The sequence below is a fragment of the Gorilla gorilla genome, chromosome 11, assembly GCF_029281585.2.
Source record: "Gorilla gorilla gorilla isolate KB3781 chromosome 11, NHGRI_mGorGor1-v2.1_pri, whole genome shotgun sequence".
Classification (NCBI taxonomy): Eukaryota; Metazoa; Chordata; class Mammalia; order Primates; family Hominidae; genus Gorilla; species Gorilla gorilla.
In genome coordinates, this window is record NC_073235.2 from 21004418 (window position 1) to 21027806 (window position 23389).

Sequence of the window (23389 nt, forward strand, 5' to 3'; positions counted from 1 at the left end):
GATGTTGGTTAATGGGTACAAAAATACAGTTAGGTAGAAGGAATAAGTTCTAGCCTTTGATAGTATAAGTAGGGAGATGATAGTTAGCAATAATTTATCATACATTTCAAAGTAGCTAGAAGAATTGTAATGTTTCCAACAAAAAGAAAAGATAAATGTTTGAGGAGATAAATATCCCAATTACCCTGACTTGATCATAACATATTGTATACCTGCATCGAAATATCACAATTACCTCCAAAATATGTAAAACTATGATACACCAATCAAAAAATACAAAGAAGAAGAAGAAGAAAAACCTATTTGCAGATAACATGACTGTCTACATAGAAAATCCCAAGGAATCTACCAAAAAAAATCCTAGAACTAAAAAGTATATTCAGGAAGGTCTCAGGATAAAAACTAAACACACACAAACAAATTGTATTTCTATATACTTGCAGTGAGCACATGCACAGTGAATTAAAAACCCAGTGGCCAGGCGTAGTGGCTCATGCCTGTAATCACAGCATTTTGGGAGGCCAAGGTAGGTGGATTGCTTGAATCCAGGAGTTCAAGACCAACCTGGGCAAGATGTCAAAACCCCATTTCTACAAAAAATACAAAAATTATTTGGATGTGGTGTCATGAGCCCGTAGTCCCAGATACTTGGAAGGCTGAGGCAGGAGGCTTAAGCCCATGAGGTTGAGGCTGCAGTGAACAGAGATTGCACCACTGCTCTCCAGACTCAGAGACAGAGTGAGACCCTGTCTCAAAAAAAAGAAAATACAGTATCACTCAGAATCAATTAAAAAAAGAGATGCTTAGGCATAAATCCAGCAAAACATGTGCAGAATTTATATGCGGAGAACAACACAATGCTGATAAAAGGAATCAGAAGTCTACATAAATGAAGAGACATACCATGTTCATGGATTAGAAGACTTGACATAGTAAAGATGTCAGTTCTTTCCAAACTATGTTTAACACAATTCCTATCAAAATCCCAGCAAGTGTTTTGGAGATATAAAGATTATTCTAAAATTTATGTAGAAAAGCAAAAGAATGAGAATACCTAAAAGAGGTGTTTTTTTTAAGAAGTGAAATTAATTATTTATAAGTGCTAAAACCAGGAATCAACTAGGACTTCCTTCTATAGGTCAATGGATAAACAGATCATAATACAGACATACAATTGATGATTATCCAGTGATAAAATAAAGGAATGAGCTGCTGGGCACTGTGGCTCACACTTGTAATCCCAGTGCTTAGAGAGACTGAGGCCAGAGGATTGCTTGAGTCCAGGAGTTCAAGACCAACCTGGGCGACAGAGTGAGACCTCATCAAAAAAAAAAAAAAGAAAGAAAGAAAAAAAGAAGGCTGGGCATGGTGGCTCACACCTGTAATCCCAGCACTTTCAGCACTTTGAGAGACCGAGGCAGGTGGATCACGAGGTCAGGAGATCGAGACCATCCTGGCCAACACAGTGAAACCCCATCTCTACTAAAAAAATACAAAAAATTAGCCGGGCGTGGTGGCAGGCACCTGTAGTCCCAGCTACTCGGGAGGCTGAGGCGGGAGAATGGCGTGAACCTGGGAAGCGGAGCTTGCAGTGAGCCAAGATAGCGCCACTGCACTCCAGCCTGGGCGACAAAGCAAGACTCCATCTCAAAAAAAAAAAAAAAGAAAAAGGAAAAAAGAAATGAGCCATTAAGTCACAAAAAGACACAGAGTAAACTTAAATACAGATTGCGAAGTGAAAGAAGTCAATCTAAAAAGGTTACCAGCTGGCAGTGGTGTCTTACACTTGTAATCTCAGCACTTTAGGAGGCTGAGGCAAGAGGCTTGCTTGAGTCCAGGAGTTCAAGACCAGCCTGGCAACACAGTGAGATCCCATCGCTTAAAAAAATTATTTTAAAAATTAGCCTGGCGTGGTGGCATGCGTACGATTGCTTGAGCCTGGGAGGTGGTGGCTGCAGTGAGCCATGATAGCACTACTGCACTCCAGTCTGGGGGACAGAGTGAGAAATAAATCAATCAATAAATTACATACTATATAATCTCAACTGTATGGAAAAGGCAAAAACTTTGGTGACAGTAAAAAAAATCAGTGGTTGCCAGGGGACAATAGGGAGGGAGAGTGGGCTAAGTTGGAATGGAAGAATAGGTGGAACGTGGGACTTTTAGAGCAGTGAATCGATTCTGCATGATACTGTAATAGCAGATACATGTCATTATACATTTGTCGAAACCCATAGAATATACAACACAAAGTTTATTGTAAACTATGAACTTTAGTTAGTAATATTGTATCAACATAAGCTCAGCAATTGTAATAAATAAACCACATTGATGCAAGATGTTAATAGGGAAAACTGGAGAGGAGGGGTTGAAGGGGTATAGGAAACTTTGTACTTTCCACTCAATTTTTCTGTATACCTAATTCCTTTCAACAAAATTAATTCTATTAATTTTAAGAAAAGTGGAAAGAATCGGTTTACCTGATTTCAAGATGTATTATATAGGTACAGTAATCAAACAGCATATCAATGGAAGAATAGAAAAGTAGATCAATGGACACAATAGAAAACCTAGAAATAGACCTACATAAATATGCACAACCAATTACTGACAAAGGTACAAAGGGATTCAATGAAAGGATCGTCTTTTCAACAAATGGTGTTGAAGCAACCAAACATCTGTAGACAATAAAATGAACCTTGAGCTCAGTCTCACACTTTACACAAGAATTAAAATGGATCACGGGCTTAAATTCAAACTATGAAACTTTTATTTAAAAGCATAGGAGCTCGGCTGCAGTGGCGCATGCCTGTAATCTCAGCACTTTGGGAGGCTGAGGCAGGCGGATCACCTGGGATCGGGAGTTCGAGATCAGCCTGACCAACATGGTGAAACCCCATCTACTAAAAACACAAAAATTAGCTGGGCATGGTGGCGCACACCTATAATCCCAGCTACTAGGGAGGCTGAGGCAGGAGAATAGCTTGAATCCAGGAGATGGAGGTTGCAGTGAGCCAAGATTGCGCCACAACACTCCAGCCTGGGTGACAAAGTAAGACTCTGTCTCAAAAAATAAAAATTAAAAATAAATAAATAAATAAAAGCATAGGAGAAAATCTTCAAATCTAAAGCTGCATAGAGTTCTTATGCTTGGCACCAAAAGCATGATCCATATAAGAAAAGATTGACAAATTAGACACAATAAAAATTAGAACCTTTGCTCCTTGAAAAACCATGTTAAGAAGATGAAGAGACAAGCTACGGAATCGGAGAAAATGTTTACAAACTACATATTCAAGAAAGGAATAATATCTAAAATATACAAAGAATGCTTGAAACTCAACAGTAAAGAAGCAAAAATTCTAATTAGATCATAAGCAAAAGACATGAAGAGATAGTTTACAGAAGATATACAGATGGCACAGAGAAATGCAAATCAAAACCACAATGAGATACCATCTCACACCAGTTAGAATGGTGATCATTAAAAAGTCAGGAAACAACAGGTGCTGGAGAGGATGTGGAGAAATAGGAACACTTTTACACTGTTGGTGGGGACTGTAAACTAGTTCAACCATTGTGGAAGTCAGTGTGGCGATTCCTCAGGGATCTAGAACTAGAAATACCATTTGACCCAGCCATCCCATTACTGGGTATATACCCAAAGTATTATAAAACATGCTGCTATAAAGACACATGCACACGTATGTTTATTGCAGCACTATTCACAATAGCAAAGACTTGGAACCAACCCAAATGTCCAACAATGATAGATTAAAAAAATGTGTTGTGTGGTGGGGGGAGGGGGGAGGGATAACATTAGGAGATATATCTAATGTTAAATGACGAGTTAATGGGTGTAGCACACCAACATGGCACATGTATACATATGTAACTAACCTGCACGTTGTGCACATGTACCCTAAAACTTAAAGTATAATAAAAAAAAGAAAAAAGAAAATGTGGCACATATACACCATGGAATACTATGCAGCCATAAAAAATGATGAGTTCATGTCCTTTGTAGGGACATGGATGAAGCTGGAAACCATCGTTCTCAGGAAACCATCGTTCTCAGCAAACTATCACAAGGACAAAAAACCAAATACCGCATGTTCTCACTCATAGGTGGGAACTGAACAATGAGAACACATGGACACAGGAAGGGGAACATCACACACCAGGGCCTGTTGTGGGGTGGGGGGAGGGGGGAGGGATAGCTTTAGGAGATATACCTAATGTTAAATGAAGAGTTAATGGGTGCAGCACACCAACATGGCACATGTATACATATGTAACAAACCTGCATGTTGTGCACACGTACCCTAAAACTTAAAGTATAATTTAAAAAAACAGAAAAAAAGATATACAGATGGCAAACAAGCACATGAACATGTATTCAACATTATTAGCTATTAGGTAAATCCAAATTAAAACCTTTATATGGTATCACTCCATATCTATCAGAATGGCTAAAATACAAAAGTAACAACACCCAATGCTGGCAATGTCACAGGGAAATTGGATCACTCAGACATTGCTGGTAGAAATGTAAAATGGTACAGTCACTGTAGAAAACAGGTTGGCAGTGTCTTGAAAACCAACCAGGCAACTAAACATGCAACTACGACAGTCCTGGGCATTTATCCCAGAGGAATGAAAACTCACGTTCACAGAAAAACCTGTTCATAAATATTTATAGCAGCTTTATTCATAAAAGCCCCCAAACTTAAACAATCCAGATGTTTTCCAATGGGTAAGCAGTTCAATAAACTGTGGTACATTCATACTATGGAACCCTATAAAGCAATAAAAAGAGCAAACTATTGATATATGCACCAACCTAGATGAATCGCCAGAGAAATATGCTGAATGAAAAGAAGCTAATGCGAAGAAATTACATACTATATTATTCCATTTATCCATTTGTATAGCATTCCTTATTTTAGTTTATAATATTTATTTATTTATTTATTTATTTTTTAGAGACAGGGTCTCGCTCAGTCACCCAGGCTGGAGTGCAGTGGTGTAATCATAGTTCACCGCAGCCTTGAATCCCCAGGTTCAAGAATCCTCCTGCCTTAGCTTCCTGCACAGGTAGGGCTACGCATGCACTGCCACAGCCAGGCCAATTTTTAATACTTTTTGTAGAAATGGGGTCTCTGTTCCCAGGCTGATCTTGAACTCTTGGCCTCAAGCAATCCTCCTGCCTCAGCCTCTCAAAGTCTCGGGATTACAGACATGAGCCACCATGTTTGGCCTATATAATGCTCTTGAAATGACAAAATTATAGAAATGGAGAAGAGATGCGTGTTGTCAGGAGTTAAGGACGGGGTGGGAATGGGAGGAAAGTGGAAATAACTATAATAGGGCACCATGAAGGGCCCCTGTGGTGCCAGAAATATTCTGTATCTTGACTGTAGCAATGTCAATATCATGATTGTAATCTTGTACTGTCTATATATAGTTTTGCAAGATGTTACCATTGGGAGAAACTGGGCAAAAGTTACAAGAGATCTCTCTGTATTATTTCTTACAACTGCATGTTAATTTACAACTATTTCAAAATAAAAAGTTGAATTACAAAAAAAAGACAACTTAATTATCTGAGTATAAAAGAACATCTAGCTAGGTAAAGTATGTTGAGTCCATTTCACAGGATATGTTCAGGCATTACATATGATTATTTAAAGAAAGTGTTTAGCAGTACAGACTATTAACAGTAATACCATGATGTTAAACAGGAAAATCAAGACAAAATTATATGTACAGTATGATTGTAATTATGTTAAAGGTACTAATTTTTCAGAGAAAAATCTGGAAGAAAATGCATGAAAATATTATGAAAATTATCTTTTAAACCTTTTAAAATAATGTTTAAATATGCAGAGGAAGGTAGACAACCAATGTGTGCGTAGCCCTGCTATCACTAAGTGAACATGTCAACAGAGCTGCCATTTGTCAGGGGAATAGGGGAAGAACTCGTCCCGTGGCTGTCACTAGTAAGGTAGGCTGGGGACTCAGCAGCAGTTATTAGTTTAAAGGAAGAAATTATTTCTTTAAATCAAGGTTTCTGAACTAAGAGCCATATTTGCTATGGGTGTCATATATGAAATGAAAGTCCGCATTCCATTTCCTCTTTCTCGTTCTTTTTTTTTTTTTTTTTTTTTTTTGAGACAGAGTCTGGCTCTGTCGCTCTGGCTGGAATGATGCAGTGGCACGATCTTGGCTCACTGCAACCTCCGCCTCCTGGGTTCAAGCGACTCTCCTGCCTCTGCCTCCCAAGTAGGTGGGATTACAGGCACCAGCCACCACGCCCAACTAATTTTTGTATTTTTAGTAGAGATGGAGTTTCACCACATTGGCCAGGATGATCTCGATCTCTTGACCTCGTGATCTGCCCATCTCGGCCTCCCAAAGTGCTGGCTCATTCTCACTCTTACCACCAGTCTCTTTTGGCAGAGACTGTTTCCCCAGAAAATATTCTTCCGTTTCTCTAGTATAATCAAAACTTAACTGGGCAATTGGTTACCCACTTAGACACTACAGTTTCCAATTTCCTTGCAACTAAGGCGTGCCCATGAGATTAGATTCTAGCAATGGATTGGAGTGAAAAACACATGTGCAAATTCTGTCTCATGCCCTTGAAGGAAAGGGACGTGCCTCCCTCTTCTACGTGTGGATATTGCGGTGAACCATATTCAACCATGGGGATGGGAGTAACGGCCCTAAGGCTGATTGTTCTGCTGGACTCAGAGGACTAACCCTATCCTGGAGTTTGCTTCTGAACCTCCACGTTCCATCATATTCTCTTTTTAAAAAATTTTCTTTTTCTTTCTTTCTTTTTCTTCTTTTTTTTTTTTTTTTTTTTTTTTTTTTGGCAATCTCGCTCTGTTGTGCAGGCTGAAGTGTAGTGATACAATCATAGCTCACTGCAGCCTCGACCTCCCAGGCTCAAGCCATCCTCCCATCTCAGCCTCTTGAGTAGCTGGGACTACAGGCGCATACCACCACACTCAGCTAATTTTGTATTTTTTTGGTAGAGACAAGGTTTTGCCATGTTGCTCAGGCTGGTTTTGAACTTCTGAGGCTCAAGTGACCCTCCTGCCTCAGCCTCCCAAAGTGCTGGGATTACAGGTGTGAGCCACTGTGCCTGGCCTAAATTAATTTTTTTCATTGATAAATAAAAACTGTATAGATTTATTATGCACATGTTGTTTTGAAATATGTGTACACTGTAGAAAGGCTCTTATTGAGCTAATTAACATAGGCATCATTTCACTTTTGTGTGTGTGGTGAAAACACTTAAAATCTACTCTCTAAGCAATTTTCAAAAACACAGTACATTGTTATTAACTTTAGTCACCATGTTGTACATCCATTGCATCCTCTTGATGTTAATATACAGGAAGTAACTCAGACTTAGGAAATTTACTGCCAAGAACAGGAAAGAAGTATGCTGTAGTTACAAGTACTGGTCTCAATGCCCTATGGGGTTTATACATACATATGACTCCCATCATGGCGGGCGAGGTGTACTTCTTTGCTTGGCCTTGGCCGTGTGACCATGGTCAATGGGACGCTAGTGATTTGATGTGAGCAGAGGTTTGAAATGCTTACCTGCATTTCAGAACCTGGGGTAGCTTGCTCATCTTAGAATGAATGACAGGTGTAGAAGACTGAAGCTAACCCAGGGGACGGAGCCAAGCCAGGAGAGCCCAGCCTGGATCAATCACACCCTAGCTCAACTGTAAATGCCAAGAGGGAAATAAACACTTATTGCTGCATGCCACTGAGACGTGTGCAATTGTTATGCCGCCTAGCTGACTGATACAGGGTAGGAAAGAAACTCCAGGGCGGTATCAATGTGTGTGAATAGTGAATGAGGTTTCCCAAAAGTAGATGTCAATTTCCACTGTAAGAGTTGAAAGTCCTCTGGCAAAGAGGACTCTCATGAGAGCAACAGAGCAAGGTTAGAAATGGGATAACATATCTATGATGGGAAGCCCTGTGCAAGAAAAGTTCAACTTCCTTGGTGATTTTCCTTTGGACTATAGAAACAGTAACAACGGAGGATAGTTTAACTTTTTCTTCTCATCCAACAATTCTTTTTTTTAACTGTGGTAAAATATACATAACATAAAATTTACCATTTTAACCATTTAACGTGTGCAATTCAGTGGTATTAGGTACACTCACAATGTTGTGCAACCATCCCCAGTATCCATTTCCATTACCCCGAACAGAAGCTCTGAACTCATCATTTAGCAATAACTCCACATTCCCCCATTTCCCCAGCCCCTGGTAACCTCTATTCTACTTTCTGACTCTAAGAATTTGCCTATTCTGGATACTTCACATAAATGAATCACACAATATTGATTTCATTGCACCTCGCTTGTTCCGCTCAGCACATTTTCAGGGTTAATCTATGTAGCAACACGTATCAGAATTTCCTTTTTTTTTTTTTATTATACTTTAAGTTCTAGGGTACATGTGCACAACATGCAGGTTTGTTACATAGGTATACATGTGCCATGTTGGTTTGCTGCACCCATCAACCCGTCATCTACATTAGGTATTTCTCCTTAATGCTATCCCTCCCCCAGCCCCCTACCCCCTGACAGGCTCCTGTGTATTATGTTCCTCACCCTGTGTCCATGTGTTCTCATTGTTCAACTCCCACTTATGGGTGTGAAGTGGAGCATCTCACATTTCTTTTGCCCTTGATCCTTCCTCTAAAATGTAACAAGCCAAGATAATGTGGGGGGAGGGGGTATGCCAACTAAAGAAATGTGTGGTGTCCACCAGTGTCTGTGAGACAGGAATGTCATTCTGCTGAGAGGACTGAGTCCATGTTTCCAGGTGGTGACCAGCAAAGAGGGACTGGGGTCCCCAGGGTTGCTGGGAGCGCCTGGGAAGAGCATGTGGCTCCTTGGAGCAACCACCCAGAAGATGTGGGAGATGAGAAACAAGCCCTTTTGCTATCTACATCAACCCAGAGAAGAGGGGGAGAGGCTGACATTTAGTAGCTATATGCATGTGTATATGTACATCTATTGTATATATCCATTAAATTTAAAAGTATTAAATACATTTTAGTTGTAATTCACAGGAGGGACAAATGAAGATGAAAGAATTGCTGAACTTTATGTAAAATTTTCCTCAAAACAAGAGCTATTCATTTTTTTAAATCCCTTTAAATTTTTAAAATTGAGTTTGTATAACCACACTGAACCTTTTTTTTAATTTGTACTAGTACCAAAGAGTATAATGACAAATAGTATTTCCCTTCCATAACCTTTACCTGCTCTCCAGGCAACCATTTTCAACTCCTTTTAGTTGTTTATTTTCATTTTTGTCTCCATGTTTTAAAATTATATTCTTGGCTGGGCACGGTGGCTCACGCCTGTAATCCCAGCACTTTGGGAGGCTGAGGCGGGCAGATCACAAGGTCAAGAGTTGGAGACCATCCTGGCTAATGCGGTGAAACCCCGTCTGTACTAAAAATACAAAAAAAAAAAAAATTAGCCAGGCGTGATGGTGAGCACCTGTAGTCCTGGCTACTTGGGAGGCTGAGGCAGGAGAATGGTGTGAACTTGGGAGGCAGAGCTTGCAGTGAGCCCAGATAGCGCCACTGCACTCCAGCTTGGGTGAAAGAGCAATCTCTTTGAGATCTCGGTCTCAAAAAAAAAAAATTATATTCTTTTACTGTTGTTATTTCTTGGTTTTTAAATTTGAGACAGTCAAACTTCCTATTAGGGAAGATAAAGATGAGATGTTTTAAAATCTCCCTACGTATACTTCTCTCCTCATATATTACATATACTAATCTTCATTTCATTTTTAGTGAATAATGGTCTATATTTATAATGACTTATTTTGACTAGGAAATATTGTTCGCTGCTGAGTCAAATCATGTAAAATGATTATGTGTCTTTCTTGTACATTTTGTTTTTCCTGAGGTCTATCATTATTGTTTTTTCATTGGATTAGTTTTCCATGTACATATGGCTAATTTTTCCAAGTGCTCCCACAGCTCTGTTACACATCTATCCACAGTCCTATTGGTTTTTCCTCTGGAGATTTCTGTCTCAGAGTTCTCATTCCTCTTGCTCCACCCAGGCCCGCTATCTGGCTGTGGTTTGGGGTGCCCTCTCCCTGTCTCCTGGCTGGGGTCTCATTTCCTAGGTATCATGGCTTTTTCCTTGGTTTGCTCTCATTTTGCAAAAGCACAGAATTCTCTAGTAACCTCCTAAGAAAAAGCACATGGGGGTAAATTTTTGAATCTTTGCAGAAGTGAAAATGTTTTTATTAATTTGATGAATTATTAAACTAATTAATAATTTGGGTAGAAAATACTAGGGTGAAATAATTTTCCTTCCAAATTTTGAAGGCATTTCTCCTCTTCCTGTATTGTTAATAAGAAATCCAATTCTGATTCCAAATCTTTTGTATACAACTTTTTTGTTTTGTCCCTAGATATATGTAAGATTTTTCTTTGTTCTTAGGTATTTTGAAATTTCTTGAGGAAATGGTTGTTTTTAAATTTATTGATTGGATACTCAGTCGGCATTTCAATCTGAAGACTTGTGTTCTTCATGTCTGGGAATTTAAAAAATATTATGTTTTTAATTTATTATTTCCTCCCTTCATCTTTATGCTGTCTCTCTGGAATTCCTATTAGCAGAGTATTGGATGAGATGCACTGATTCTCCAATCTTTTCATCTTTCTCTACTATTCTACCATTTTGTTTTCGTGATCTTCTTCTTCTTCTTCTTCTTCTTCTTCTTCTTCATCTTCATCTTCTTCTTTTTTTTGAGATGGAGTCCCACTCTGTTTCTCAGGCTGGAGTGCAGTGGCGCAATCTCAGCTCACTGCATCCTCTGCCTCCCAGGCTCAACTGATTCTCCTGCCTCAGCCTCTCGAGTAGCTGGGATTACAGGTGCGTACCACCAAGCCCAGCTAATTTTTGTATTTTTAGTAGAGAAGGGGTTTCACCTTGTTGGTCAGGCTGGTCTCCAACTCCTGACCTCAGGTGATCAACCCTCCTCAGCCTCCCAAAATCCTGGGATTACAGGCATGAGCCACCGTGCCCAGCCTTTGTGATTTTCTTTATAGAAGATTTCCTTGACATTATCTGTAGAGTTTTTTTTATGAATGTTTTGTTTCATACATTTAACTTCCAAGAATCCTTTCTTACTCTGAGATGATTCCTTTTCCATAGCATCCTTTTCTAGTTTTGTGGCTCAGGCATCATTTTCACAAAGGATTTCCAAATATTAGTTGTACGTCTTAAGTTTGTCTCCTCTTGTCTACATGATCTGTTTCCTTGAGGCACTTTTCTCATGATTGTTTGCTTCCACATTGGAGGCCCTCCTCAATGTACGATCTAAGCTTGAGACAGTAACATAGTCCTTGGAACCACTGTGGACCTAAACAGCTTCTTGCCTGGTGGCCTTCACTGTAACATAACCAGGCCAAGAGGGAGCCCACTGCTGGGGTCTATGAGTGGACTCTCCTCAGTGTCTGGGGCCTTTCCAGGGTGCCACAGGGTGACTTGACAGTTTCTCCTCTGCCTGCTACAGGCATTGAGGTTATTTTTTCCATACAGCTATCACTTCATCACTTTTCGTTTTCTAAAGATTTCTGGAAATTTCAGCTTCATCTCTGTCTCTTGTTTTGTTCTCTTTGTATGGGTTTATACCTTTTCTATTCCTTTACTGTCATTTTAAAAGTGTTTCCAGAGGCAGAGCAGATAAATATATGTGGTCAATCTGTCATCTTAAACTGAATGCCCTAAGCATATTTAAAAAAAATTCCTCATAAATTTAATAAGAGATTGTCAGAGAAAAATCACTAAATGGTACTTTTCTATATTATTTTATTACTTTTATTAACTAAACAAAAACATACATTACATATTCTTTCCTTTTTGGTTTCAGAGCCTGAGTCTAAGTCATCATTACATGGAGTTTTGGAAATATTGCTAAAATCATGTCAAAGTTTGGATTTTAAAATATTTAGACCACAAACGTTTTGTATAACTTTTGTCTCTTCCTAGAATTTTAAATCCACTTTCTTTTCTCTTGTTGACCACAAAATTCACAGGCCTTCACCTCATTAACTACACATCAGAGCTGTACTTCAAGGTTCTGAACAGAACGGCTTTCTGTAACATTGCCTACTGTCTTCTCTGGGGTGTTCTTCAAGGAGCCCTTTGATTTTCTGAACTGAATCTTTTCTAGGGTCTTTTGCAGAACCATGGAACTGGTGCCCATCCATTGCTTTTCTGGGTAAATTCCACTTTTTAGTATCCCATAATTTTACATTGAGTTTTGGTTTTGCTACATAAAACTATGGTAATTTTTTAAAGAAGAAGTGCTTAAGTTGTAAACTGTGTGAGTCACTGCATGTCTAACAGTGTCTCTGCAGGGAGTATCATCACCCTTTGTCTCACTCAACACATAGTCGTGGTTGGTCCCACTGTGGTGTATATGTTCACCTCTTGCTTGACAATTCTATGATGAACTTCCACCATCTCTTTCTTTGGGTTATTTTTCCAGATGGTAGACATGTTTTGAGGTGTCTGCTTAGCCCCTGAGCCAACAACTGCCTCCTGGGAAGAACCCTTTCATGTCCAGGCTGGGTGGTTTATGCTGTGTGATCCTATCCCACTGATTAGACCAAAGGAGAAAACCTAACCAGGTGTGAGACAATCTGCCTTCCTTGGATATTTGGTGTTGGCATGGGGAGAAAGCCAATCTCTCCCATTTCCAAAGCATGCAAACTTGGAGGCTATGGAGCATCCATATACTATCCTGTAGAAAGCAACAGAAAAATCCAGTCTGCAGAGAGAAAGAATAACAAAGCAGACACAAATAAGAGAGAAAATATGTCAAGTGGGTTCTGCTAGCTATTTTGGAGTTTAATTTTGGACTCTTAAGTCAAGATGGCAAAATCTGGGAGGAGATATAATAAAAATCTTTTAAATTCTGAATAAAGGCTGGGTGCAGTGGCTCACGCCTGCAATCCTAGCACTTTGGGAGGCCAAGGCAGGTGGATCACCTGAGGTCGGTAGTTTGAGACCAGCCTGACCAACATGGAGAAACCCCGTCTCTACTAAAAATACAAAAAAATCAGCCAGGCGTGGTGGCGCATGCCTGTAATCCCAGCCACTCAGGAAGCTGAGGCAGGAGAATCGCTTGAACCCAGGAGGCAGAGGTTGCAGTGAGCCAACATCATGCCACTGCACTCCAGCCTGGCAACAGAGCTAGACTCTGTCTCAAAAGAAAAAAAAAATCTGAATAAGGTAAAGAGGCTCAACATCATTTCTCTTCTCACACTTTATAATTACTTGCCTAACAACCAGAGACTGGAAAGATATCGCTTCAAGGGGGGAAAGGGAAGTAATAGTCTAATTTATACAATGAGAAATAAAAACAGGAAACTCATCATTATATAACCTATTCAAAACTCAAAATTTTAGCAAACATTTATTGGGCACCTACTATATGCTTAGCAGTCTGCCCATCACTGGTGACATGAAGGTGAATGGGACATAGATTCTGTCCTTGAAGCTCATGGTCTCCAACAGGGGCCAGAGAAGTCAATGGCCAGAGGGCCCAATGTAAGTGCTGTGAGGAATTTTAAATGGGAGTGGCATTGCCAAGTCTGCCATTATGAGAAGGAAGGAGGATGGGGTCAGAGTAGTAGTAAAGAACCCCTAGGAGATGGCTCTACCATTTAAGCAAGAAGTGAGGATTGTCTTTGAAATAATTACTTTTCAGTGTCAACTTGACCGGATTAAGGGCTAACTGCATAGTTGGTAAAACACTATTTCTGGGTGTTTCTGGAGGAGATTGGCTCAGGAGTTGGTAGATTGAGTGAGGAAGATCTGCTTCAACGTGGGCAGGCACCATCCAATCGGCTGGGCCCTGAATACAACAAAAAAGGCAGAGAAAGGTAAATTCACTAACTTACTCTCTCTCTTTCTCTCTCTTTCCTGGAACTGGGACACCCTTCTCCTGTCCTTGAACATCAGAATCCCAGGTTCTCCAGCCTTGGATTTCAGAACTTGCACAAGTGGTCCCCCCATGGTTCCCAGGACTCTAGCTTCTGACTGAGTTCCACCATCGTCTTCCCTGATTCTGAGGCCGTCAGACTCAGAACCACGTTGGCCTGAGCCATGTTGCTGGCAAGATGGAAGGGAAGGAGGTGCCCAGCACTGCATGCCTCTAAGATGCGTTGGGTATTTCCTAGTGTCTCAATGTAACTATTCATAGTATCTCTTCTCTCTCAAAAATTGCATGGATGACCCTTGGTAGGATCCGGACTGGAAAGTATCTAGTGCATACAAATGGCCAACAGGTAAATGAAAAGCTGCTCAACATCACCGATCATGAAGGAAATGCAAATCAAAGCCGCAATGAGCCATCATCTCACACCTGTTAGGGGGGCTAATGCGGGGTGAGAGCAAGTGCTAACAATGACGTGGAGAAAAGGGGACTCTTACATACTATTGGAAGAAATGTAAACTGGCTTAGCCATTATGAAAGACAGCATGGAGCTTCCTCAAAAAATTCAAAATAGAACTAACATATGATTCAGGAATCACATTTCTGGTTATAAACCCAAAGGAAATGAAATCAGCACCTCGTAGAGGTACCTGTGCCCCCATGCTCACTGAAGCACTATTCACCATTGCCAAGATGTGGGAGCAACTTACGTGTCTATCAACAGATGAATGGATGAAGAAACATGCTGCATATATACAATGGAATGCCAGTCAGCTTTAAAAAAGGAGATCCTATCATTAGTGACAACATGAATAAACTTGAAAGACATGGTGCTAAGTGAAATAAGCTGGTCACAGAAAGAAAAATACTGCATGATCTCACTTATATGTGGAATATTACAAAGTTGAATACAAAGCAGCAGGGAGTCGAATGGTGGTTGCCAGGGCCTGGGAGGGGGTGGGAATGGAGAGATATAGGTCAAAGGGTATGAAGTTGCAGTTACACCAGGATGAATAAGTCTAGAGATCTAATGTACAGCGTGAAGACTATAGTTAATAATATTGTATCGGGCTGGGTGTGGTGGTTCACGCCTATAATCCCAGCACTTTGGGCGGCTGAGGTGGGCGGATCACCTGAGGTCGGGAGTTCAAGACCAGCCTGGCCAACATGGTGGAACTGCATCCCCACTAAAAATACACAATTAGCCAGGCATGGTGGTGCATGCCTCTAATCCCAGCTACTCGGGAGGCTGAGGCGGGAGGATCACTTGAACCTCTTGAACCCGGGAGGCAGAGGTTGCAGTGAGCTGAGATCGCACCATTGCACTCTGGGCTGGGCAAAAAGAGCGAAATTCTGTCTCAAAAGTAATAACAATAATAATAACACTGTATCGTACACTGGAATTTTGCCAAAAGAGTAGATTTCAGGTGCTTTTACCACACACACACACACACACACACACGCACACGCGCGCGCGCACACAAATGGTAACTTTGTGAAGAAACATGTGTTAATTTGCTTGACTATAGTAATCACTTCACTGTGTATTTCAAAATACCATGTTGTACACTTTAAATGCTTTTTTTTTTTTTTGAGACGGGGTCTCACTCTTTCACCCAGGCTGGAGTGCAGTGGCACAATCATGGCTCACTGCAGCCTCTACTTCCCTGGTTCAAGCATTCCTCCCGCCTCAACCTCCTGGGTAGCTGGGACTACAGGCACACACCACCACACCCAGCTAATTTTTTAAATTTTTTGTAGAGACAAGGTCTCCTATGTTGCCCAGGCTGGTCTTGAACTCCCAGGCTCAAGCCATCCACCTGCCTTGGCCTCCCCAAGTGCTGGGATTACAGGAGTGAGCCACCGTGCTTAGTCTACAATTTTTATTTTTTAAAAAAGATTATAAAAAAGAATCCAGTGAATGTGGCAAATCGAAGGGCACTGGTGAGGCTGGTTTCTGTGGGTGGAGCGTGGGAGCCAGGTTGCAGTGTGAGAGTGAGTGGAAGTGGAGGCAATGAAGGTGGACGCGTCTTACAGGAAGCTGGCCACCAGGGGGCAGAGAGCAGAGGGCTATTTACTGCCTGGGCTGGATAGACTTGGGGAAGTTAACCAGCTGATGAGAAAAGTCAGCGGAGAGGAAGAGGGTGAAGGTTGGGTGAGATGGCTGTCATTGTGTTGTCTTGGGAAGGAAGTCGGTAGGGGTAGGAGTAGGGACAGGCTGTCGTCTGGGGAACAGCCTCTCTTCCACTTGGATGCTGTTATGGACTGAATGTGTCTCCACTAAATTCATATGTTGAAGCCCTACCCCCAGCGTGGCTGTATTTGGAGGTAGGGCCTATAAGGAGGTAATTAAGGTTAAACAGCGTTGTAGTAATAGGGCCCTGATCCTATAGGATTAGTGTCCTTACAAGAAGAAACACCAGAAAGGTGTTTCCCTCCCCTCCCCTGCATCCACACACTCATTGGAAATGCCACATGAGGACAAAGTGGCCGTGTGCAAGCCAGGAAGAGGGTCCCCACCAGAGACCAAACCCTTGGGGATCTTGATCTCACACTTCCAACCTCCAGAACCGCGAGATTAATTTCTTTTGTTTAAGCCCCCAAGTCTGTGGTATTTTGTTATGATAACACAGCTGACTAAGACAGACGGGAAGGAAAGGAACAGAGGGTACAATTTAGACACATCTGTAAGGGCAAGATGTTGGTTAGAAGTTCATCCAGGTAGTCTCAACTCTTGGGAAATGGAAGGTGAGCCCATCTGTTGAACATGAGAGGGAGGCGGGAGGTGAGAAATTTGAAAGACACGTGGCCATCAGGAGCACGCCTAAGAGCCTCAGGTGAGGGAAGTGGGGTGGGACATGGCGGGATCTGGAGATGACTCTGGGAACCTCAGGAGCCTGCAGCACAATGGGCTAAGACTGCGGGACGTGATGAACCGGGGATGACCCTCCCCAAATGCCATCCTTGGAACAGACGCACAATGTAGAGGCTGGGTGGGCCCCAGGAGTCCATAGGCATGCTGAGCAGCCTTCTGTTTGTAATGTAAGCAAGTAGATAGCATCTGAGTATTGTGGTTTTACCTTGAGCTGCAGGTTGTCCCGAAGCCTGAGTGAAGGTCAGTGGTGAGAACCCACAGCTTGCTAAGAGCAGGGATGCAGAGACCAAGCTGGGGCTCACTGCAAGAGGCTGTTCTGGTGGTGGAGCTCGAATCCCAGATATTAAATCTAGGCTTTCAGCAAGGGGGTGCCAGGAAGAGAGGCTATGTCCTCCCTTGTCATGGTAGGAAATCTGGGGACTTCCCAACCTGGGTGGGGATCATGAGGACAGGGTGAGGGTGGGAAGTTCTGCGGGAACTCCAAAGGGTGATGATGCCAAAGCAGGTGGACTCCCCCTTTTTTTTTGAGACGGAGTTTTGCTCTTGCTGCCCAGACTGGAGAACAATGGCACGATCTCAGCTGACTGCAACCTCCGCCTCCCGAGTTCAAGCGATTCTCCTGCCTCAGCTTCCCGAGTAGCTGAGATTACAGGCATATGCCACCACGCCCAGCTAATTTTTTTGTACTTTTAGTAGAGACAGGGTTTCTCCATGTTGGTCAGACTGGTCTCAAACTCCCGATCTCCGGTGATCCACCTGCCTTGGCCTCCCAAAGTTCTGGGATTACAGGCATGGGCCACCGCGCCCCGCCTAAGTGGACTCCCCTAAACAGTTTGGGAACTGGTATCTCTTCCTGTTGGATTTTGTGACCCCATGCTCATTTCTGGGCCCCTCAATAAATGATGTGTGTAACTCAGTATTTTTTTATGTTTCACAAATTGATTAGTTTAAATGAAAATTAATGCTATTTTGAAGTTTGGGAGATAATTTTATGACAGCTCCTTGGGCACCAGAAACCCGGAACAGGCCTCTCTTTTGGAGCAGATGCATGTGCTGGTTAAGAAGCTCTGCGGTGGCTCACGCCTGTAATCCCAGCACTTTGGGAGGCCAAGGTGGGTGGATCACGAGGTCAGGAGTTCAAGATGAGCCTGGCCAATGTGGTGAAACCCCATCTCTACTAAAAAATACAAAAATTAGCCAGACATTGTGGCGCATGCCTGTAGTCCCAGCTACTCAGGAGGCTGAGGCAGGAGAATCGCTTGAACCTGGGAGACGGAGGTTGCAGTAAGCCAAGATCTCGCCACTGCACTCCAGCCTAGGTGACAGAGTGAGATGAGACTCTGTCTCAAAAAAAAAAAAAAAAAAAAAAAAGAAAAGAAAAACAAAGAAAAAAAAAGAAAACAAAACAAAAAAGAAGTTCCAGGTTTAAGGTCTCATGTCACCATGTCCAGCTGGGTGGCCTTAAGCAAATGGCCTCACATCTATCCAAGTGTCAGTTTCCTCATCTGCACCATGGGGCTAATAACTGTTGAAGTGAGTGTTAGTGTTAGGAGGGACTCAGCAGAGTGTCTGGTAGAAAATAAGAGTCAATTAAAGGAGCCTTCATCATCCTTCACTTATTAACTTCAGGGATAATAAAAATCTCAAAAGAAATCCACAAATACTTCTTCAGAAAACTAGAAAGTGTTTTTCCAGGTACACAAAAAAAATCCCCAGTGACCCTCCCCTGAAAAGTCATCAATAATCAGCTCCCAGGCTGGGCATGGTGGCTCATACCCATAATCCCAATACTTTGGGAGTCTAAGGCAGGAGGATCACTTGAGCCCAGGAGTTCAGGACCAACCTGGGAGACATAGTGAGACCCATCTCTAAAAAAATTAAAAAATTAGATGGGGATGGTAGCAGGTGTCTGTAGTTTCAGCTGCTTGGGAGGCTGAGATGGGAAGATCACTTGAGCCAGGAAGTTCAAGGCTGCAGTGAGCCATAATCGCACAATTGCACTCCAGCTCGGGCAACAGGGTAATTACCAGCTCTGTAGGCAACGCTTGCAGGCCTTTCTAAGGTTCTGCTCACTGTGCAGCCACAGGGCTTGTCAGCTTCTGGATCCAGATGCATGACCGGACAGGGCAGCGACCACCATGTACTGAAGGCTTCCATGTGCCAGAGCCTGTACTTGGAATTTTTATATTTCTTAGCCATCAACTGAGGAGGGATGGAGATAGGAGGGAAAAAGATGGGAAGGGAGGGTGGAACAGATCAAGGAAACATTCTCCACAGAAGTCCTTTGTCCATTTTGGAAACTGGTTTTCATCAGGCACACCTGTTTCCATCCTCTGACTCAGATGCCCTATCACCAACCCCACTGCCCCAAACCCAATGTGAAATGAATACCTATTGTTAGCCCTATCTGTGTATCTGTCCTGAAACATGACAACCTTTAAGGCAGCGGTTCTCAAGCAGGGGCAATTTTGCCCTTCCTACCCCCAGAAAAAATTTGGCAATGTCTAGAGATACATTTTCTGTTGTCACAGCTTTAGAGTGATCATGGGCTTCCAGACGGCAGAGGTCCATGATGCTGCTAGACATTGTACAATGCACAGGACAGCTCTCAGAATAGAGAATTATCTGGCTCCAAATGTCAGTAGTGTGAAGAAACTCTGCTTGAAGGAAAAACCAGCCCCACACACCTCACTTAACTCACTAAGGTTAACAAATTGGCAGTTTGCCAAATGTCATGGATTAAAAAGCCCTACCTTGAATGACTCTTTCTCTACAGCCTGACACACTTCTGTACAATTTAGCAAGTAAGGAATGCTTTCAAGAGGTGATTCTTCATTATTTGTTGCTGCATCAGTATCATTTCATTCAGTCGTCCATGCATTCATTCAACAAGCACTCGCTGAGCTCCCTCTTACACTGTGACAGACTCTAGGGATGAAAGATGAACAAGATGAGTCTCCATGTTCAAGTTCAAAGTGTGCGTATTGGGGTTTGGGGGACAGATGTGTTAGTAAATAATTACAGTAATGTTCCAGGTAAAAGTTCTCATGAGATGTATGGGGGTGGGGCCGCAGAGGGGGCTGTGATCAGTATTTCTTATAGGGAAGCCTCAGAAAACTGCCCCATTCGGCCACTTTTTGGGTTTCACTTACAAGGGTCACTTCTGACGCCTCCCTATATGGAGTAGAGTGAGAGCGGTAATGAGCAATTTGGCCTCACTGACCCCCCTCCATTAGGAAGATGCCTATAATCTCCCTCAAGGGGGAGCTTCAAATGAATAAAAAATTATTTGAACACACTTAGATTTCAAAATCAAATGTCTGACCACCCAGAGTCAAACAGAAGGAAAGCAGAGTTCCAGAGGCTGGGAGATATTCCAACCAAAGTAGGTCAGTTCCACTCCTATTTATTACAGGAGTTCTCAGCCAAGAAGTGTGAGATCTAAGGTCTACAGAAGCCGTAAAATAACCCAAGGACCACGACTTATACACAGGAAACCATCTTGTGATTATGTAAGGCAGTAATGCACATTTGAAAATACAAGGGACCGCCAGGTGCGGTGGTTCATGCCTCTAATCGCAGCACTTTGGGAGGCCGAGGCAGGCAGGTCCCCTGAGGTCAGGAGTTTCAGACCAGCCTGACCAACATGGAGAAATCCCATCTCTACTAAAAATACAAAAAATTGGCCGAGCATGGTGGCACATGCCTGTAATCCCAGCTACTTGGGAGGCTGAGGGAGGAGAATCCCTTGAACCTGGGAGGCGGAGGTTACAGTAAGCCAAGATCGCGCCACTGCGCTCCAGCCTGGGCAACAAGAGTGAAACTCTGTCTCAAAAGAAAAAAAAAAAGAAAAAGAAAAGGGAAATACAAGGGGTATAACAGACAGAGCCCTGGATGGTTGGGAATCAAGAGATCTGGGTGCTAACCTTAGTGGGTTAAGTGGGGTATGTGGGGCGAGTAGAGCTGCTAGTCCCGGCTCTACTACTAACTTGCTGATCTCGGGCAGCTCCCTTCTCTCTGAGAGTCTCCGTGTGCTCATATTTAAAATGAGGGACTGGGACCAGAGCATAATGAAGCATCCTTCCAAGGTACACTGAAGACTTAAACCAAGTGAAGCCTCTCATTTTCCCCTTCCATTTATTCCTGTGATAATCCAGGGATTTCCCTGAGATAAAAATGTAGGCTGAACCTCAGTCCTGCACTCGAGGTACCAGTTACGACAATCTCAGAGTCACTGCAAATACTTAAGAAGGAGGCTGGGAGGGTCCCAAGGAAGGAGCTACTGCCTCTCCCACCCCCAGCCACGGAATAACACACCTTCTGGCTCTACCTGGCTTTGCACTGTCCCCAGTATCCCAGTTGGCATTTCTCCAAATTGGGAGTCAAAACTCATGAGTGCATGCTGTTGCTCTAGCATCTTCCAAGGCCAGCACTGCCACTGAAGAGAGGAGGCTCCACGGTGGCAAGGGAGCTCCAAGCAAGCTCCAAATTGCACTCATCCCAACTACTGCTGCTGAAAGTCTTGGGGCTACCAGAAAAATGAGCATCTCCTGAGTGTCAACACTGTGGTCGGCTCCGGGAGCATTGGTTTTCCTTATAATCAAACCAGAGGGGACTAAGGGAAGACAAGGAGGCTGGACACCATGAGACTTGCCCAGGACAGAGATCAGAGACTCAGTTGGGTCCCCAAGCGTGTTCCCTGGGGAGCTTCTTGGAACAGACGCCTTGGGGGCCAGTTTGGAATGCTAGTGGGAAGGGATATTCTGGAATCTGGCCCCCACCTCTAACCCCCACTCCCTCCCCATTCCTTCCTTTCTGCTGCTCTGGGTGGGGCCACTCTCTTTATCAGAGATCCCGGAGCTCAGAGAGGCCCGGGACTCCCAGGAATTTCTGTTGGAAAGAAAAACAAACCACCCATCCTGCCGCTATTATTATTATTATTATTATTATTATTATTATTATTATTATTATTTTCCTCCTCCAGCCCCTTGCCAGGACCTGGCTTTGGGGAACAGCAGCGCCCAGGAGCCACCAGACACGCAGACATTAGGGAGCCGCATCCCACAAGAGATGGTGTGGGGAGAGTGGCAGGCGGTCCCATCGCAGACCCGGAAGCTCCTGCCAGAGCGCCCTCAGGTTTTCCCATTCGCAGCCCGTGAGTGTGGAAATGTCAAGGTTTGGGGGCAGACTGATACTGATGTGGGTTCCAATCCTCTTTTTCTGACTTGCAGCAAGAATTTTTATTCCCCCTCTCCTCTCCTCTCCTTTCCTTTCCTTTCCTTTCCTTGTCTGTAAAGTGACGGTGATAATATCAGCCTCGAAAGGTGATTACAAGGTTTCAAGGAAAGATTGGAGGCAAAGCGCCCAGGACACAATAGGCACTGCCACGGGCGGCTCCAGAATTTCCGTCTAGGAGAGTTTCAGAAGCCAGACCAGAGGAAGGGGTCGGTGGTGGGCACAGGGATTCATCTTAGAGCTGCCTTCGTCTGGCGCGCACGATGTTTTTCTTTGGGAAAGGGTCCCTCCGGAGAAGAGCTGGGAGAGATTAATGTTGGGAGGATTGGGATGGAAGAGTCTCTATTCCTCATGGGAAGATCTGCTCGTCCCTCTCCACCTGCATCCTGCCCGAGGCCGGAGAAAGGGCGAGACTGTCGCTCCCTCGGGCCCCCAGCCTGCAGAAGGGCGCAGTACTCACCGAGTGCGCGGCGCAGGCGAGCAGGACCGGCAGTAGTAGCTGCTGCAGCGGCGGCGACAGGTGGGGACGCATGGTGCCCGCACGTTCCCCGAGGGCGCCCAGACGTCCGCCTGCCCGTGCCCTCTGCCCACTCGGGAGCTCAGCGCCCCGCGCAGGGTCCCGGGCTCCGGCCGGCCGCTGCGCCCCAAGGAGCCATGGCTGAGCCACCCGACCTGCGGCGGGCCCCGGGACTGCTCCTCCTCGGACCAGGTGGCCGCGCGCGCTAAGCCGCCCGGCCCATTGATTAGGACGCGGCGTTGCCGGCGCGCCTCCTCCACCCGGCAGGGACTGGCGGGGGGCCGGCGCGGAGGCTGGCAGGGGAGGAGGCAGAGGGAGGGCGCGGGGACCCGGAGTCGGCTCCCGCAGGCTGGGCCCAAGCTGGAGGAGGCCAGGAGAGGGCACGATGGCTTAGCCTTCTACGCGGCAATCCCGCCCGACCCCGGGTCCCGAAAGAGCACTGTCTCTGGAGTCCACGGACCGAAAGCGCAAGCTCGCTGGGGGCCGGTGGGCAACTTAGGTCACCTTTGTAAGCCTCGGCTTTCTCATCCCTAACAACACATCTGATAATACCCACTCTCGGACTGAAAGTTGTGACACAGTCAAGGCCCATTGCATCTATTCCCCCCCCCCCCCCCCATAGCTACCTTGCACTTTATTTCCGATTTTTTTTCATTATTGAAGTCGTTAGCGCTAATTCCATGAAGTTTCACTCCCATGAGCTCCTCCTTTGATGATGACCAAGGAGGATCTGTGGTACACTC

At 43.8% G+C, this 23389-nt stretch overlaps 1 protein-coding gene across 1 annotated transcript in view; it reads right to left on the minus strand.

Annotated features, from left to right (window-relative positions):
• SCTR (secretin receptor) overlaps positions 1-22738 on the minus strand; it is an 84002-nt gene extending 61264 nt beyond the window's left edge. The window contains exon 1 of the mRNA XM_004031689.5: positions 22590-22738. Coding sequence (XP_004031737.1) covers positions 22590-22661 — 72 coding nt within the window. The 5' untranslated portion in view covers positions 22662-22738. The remainder of the gene's footprint in view (positions 1-22589) is intronic.
• Positions 22739-23389: the final 651 nt, after the last annotated feature.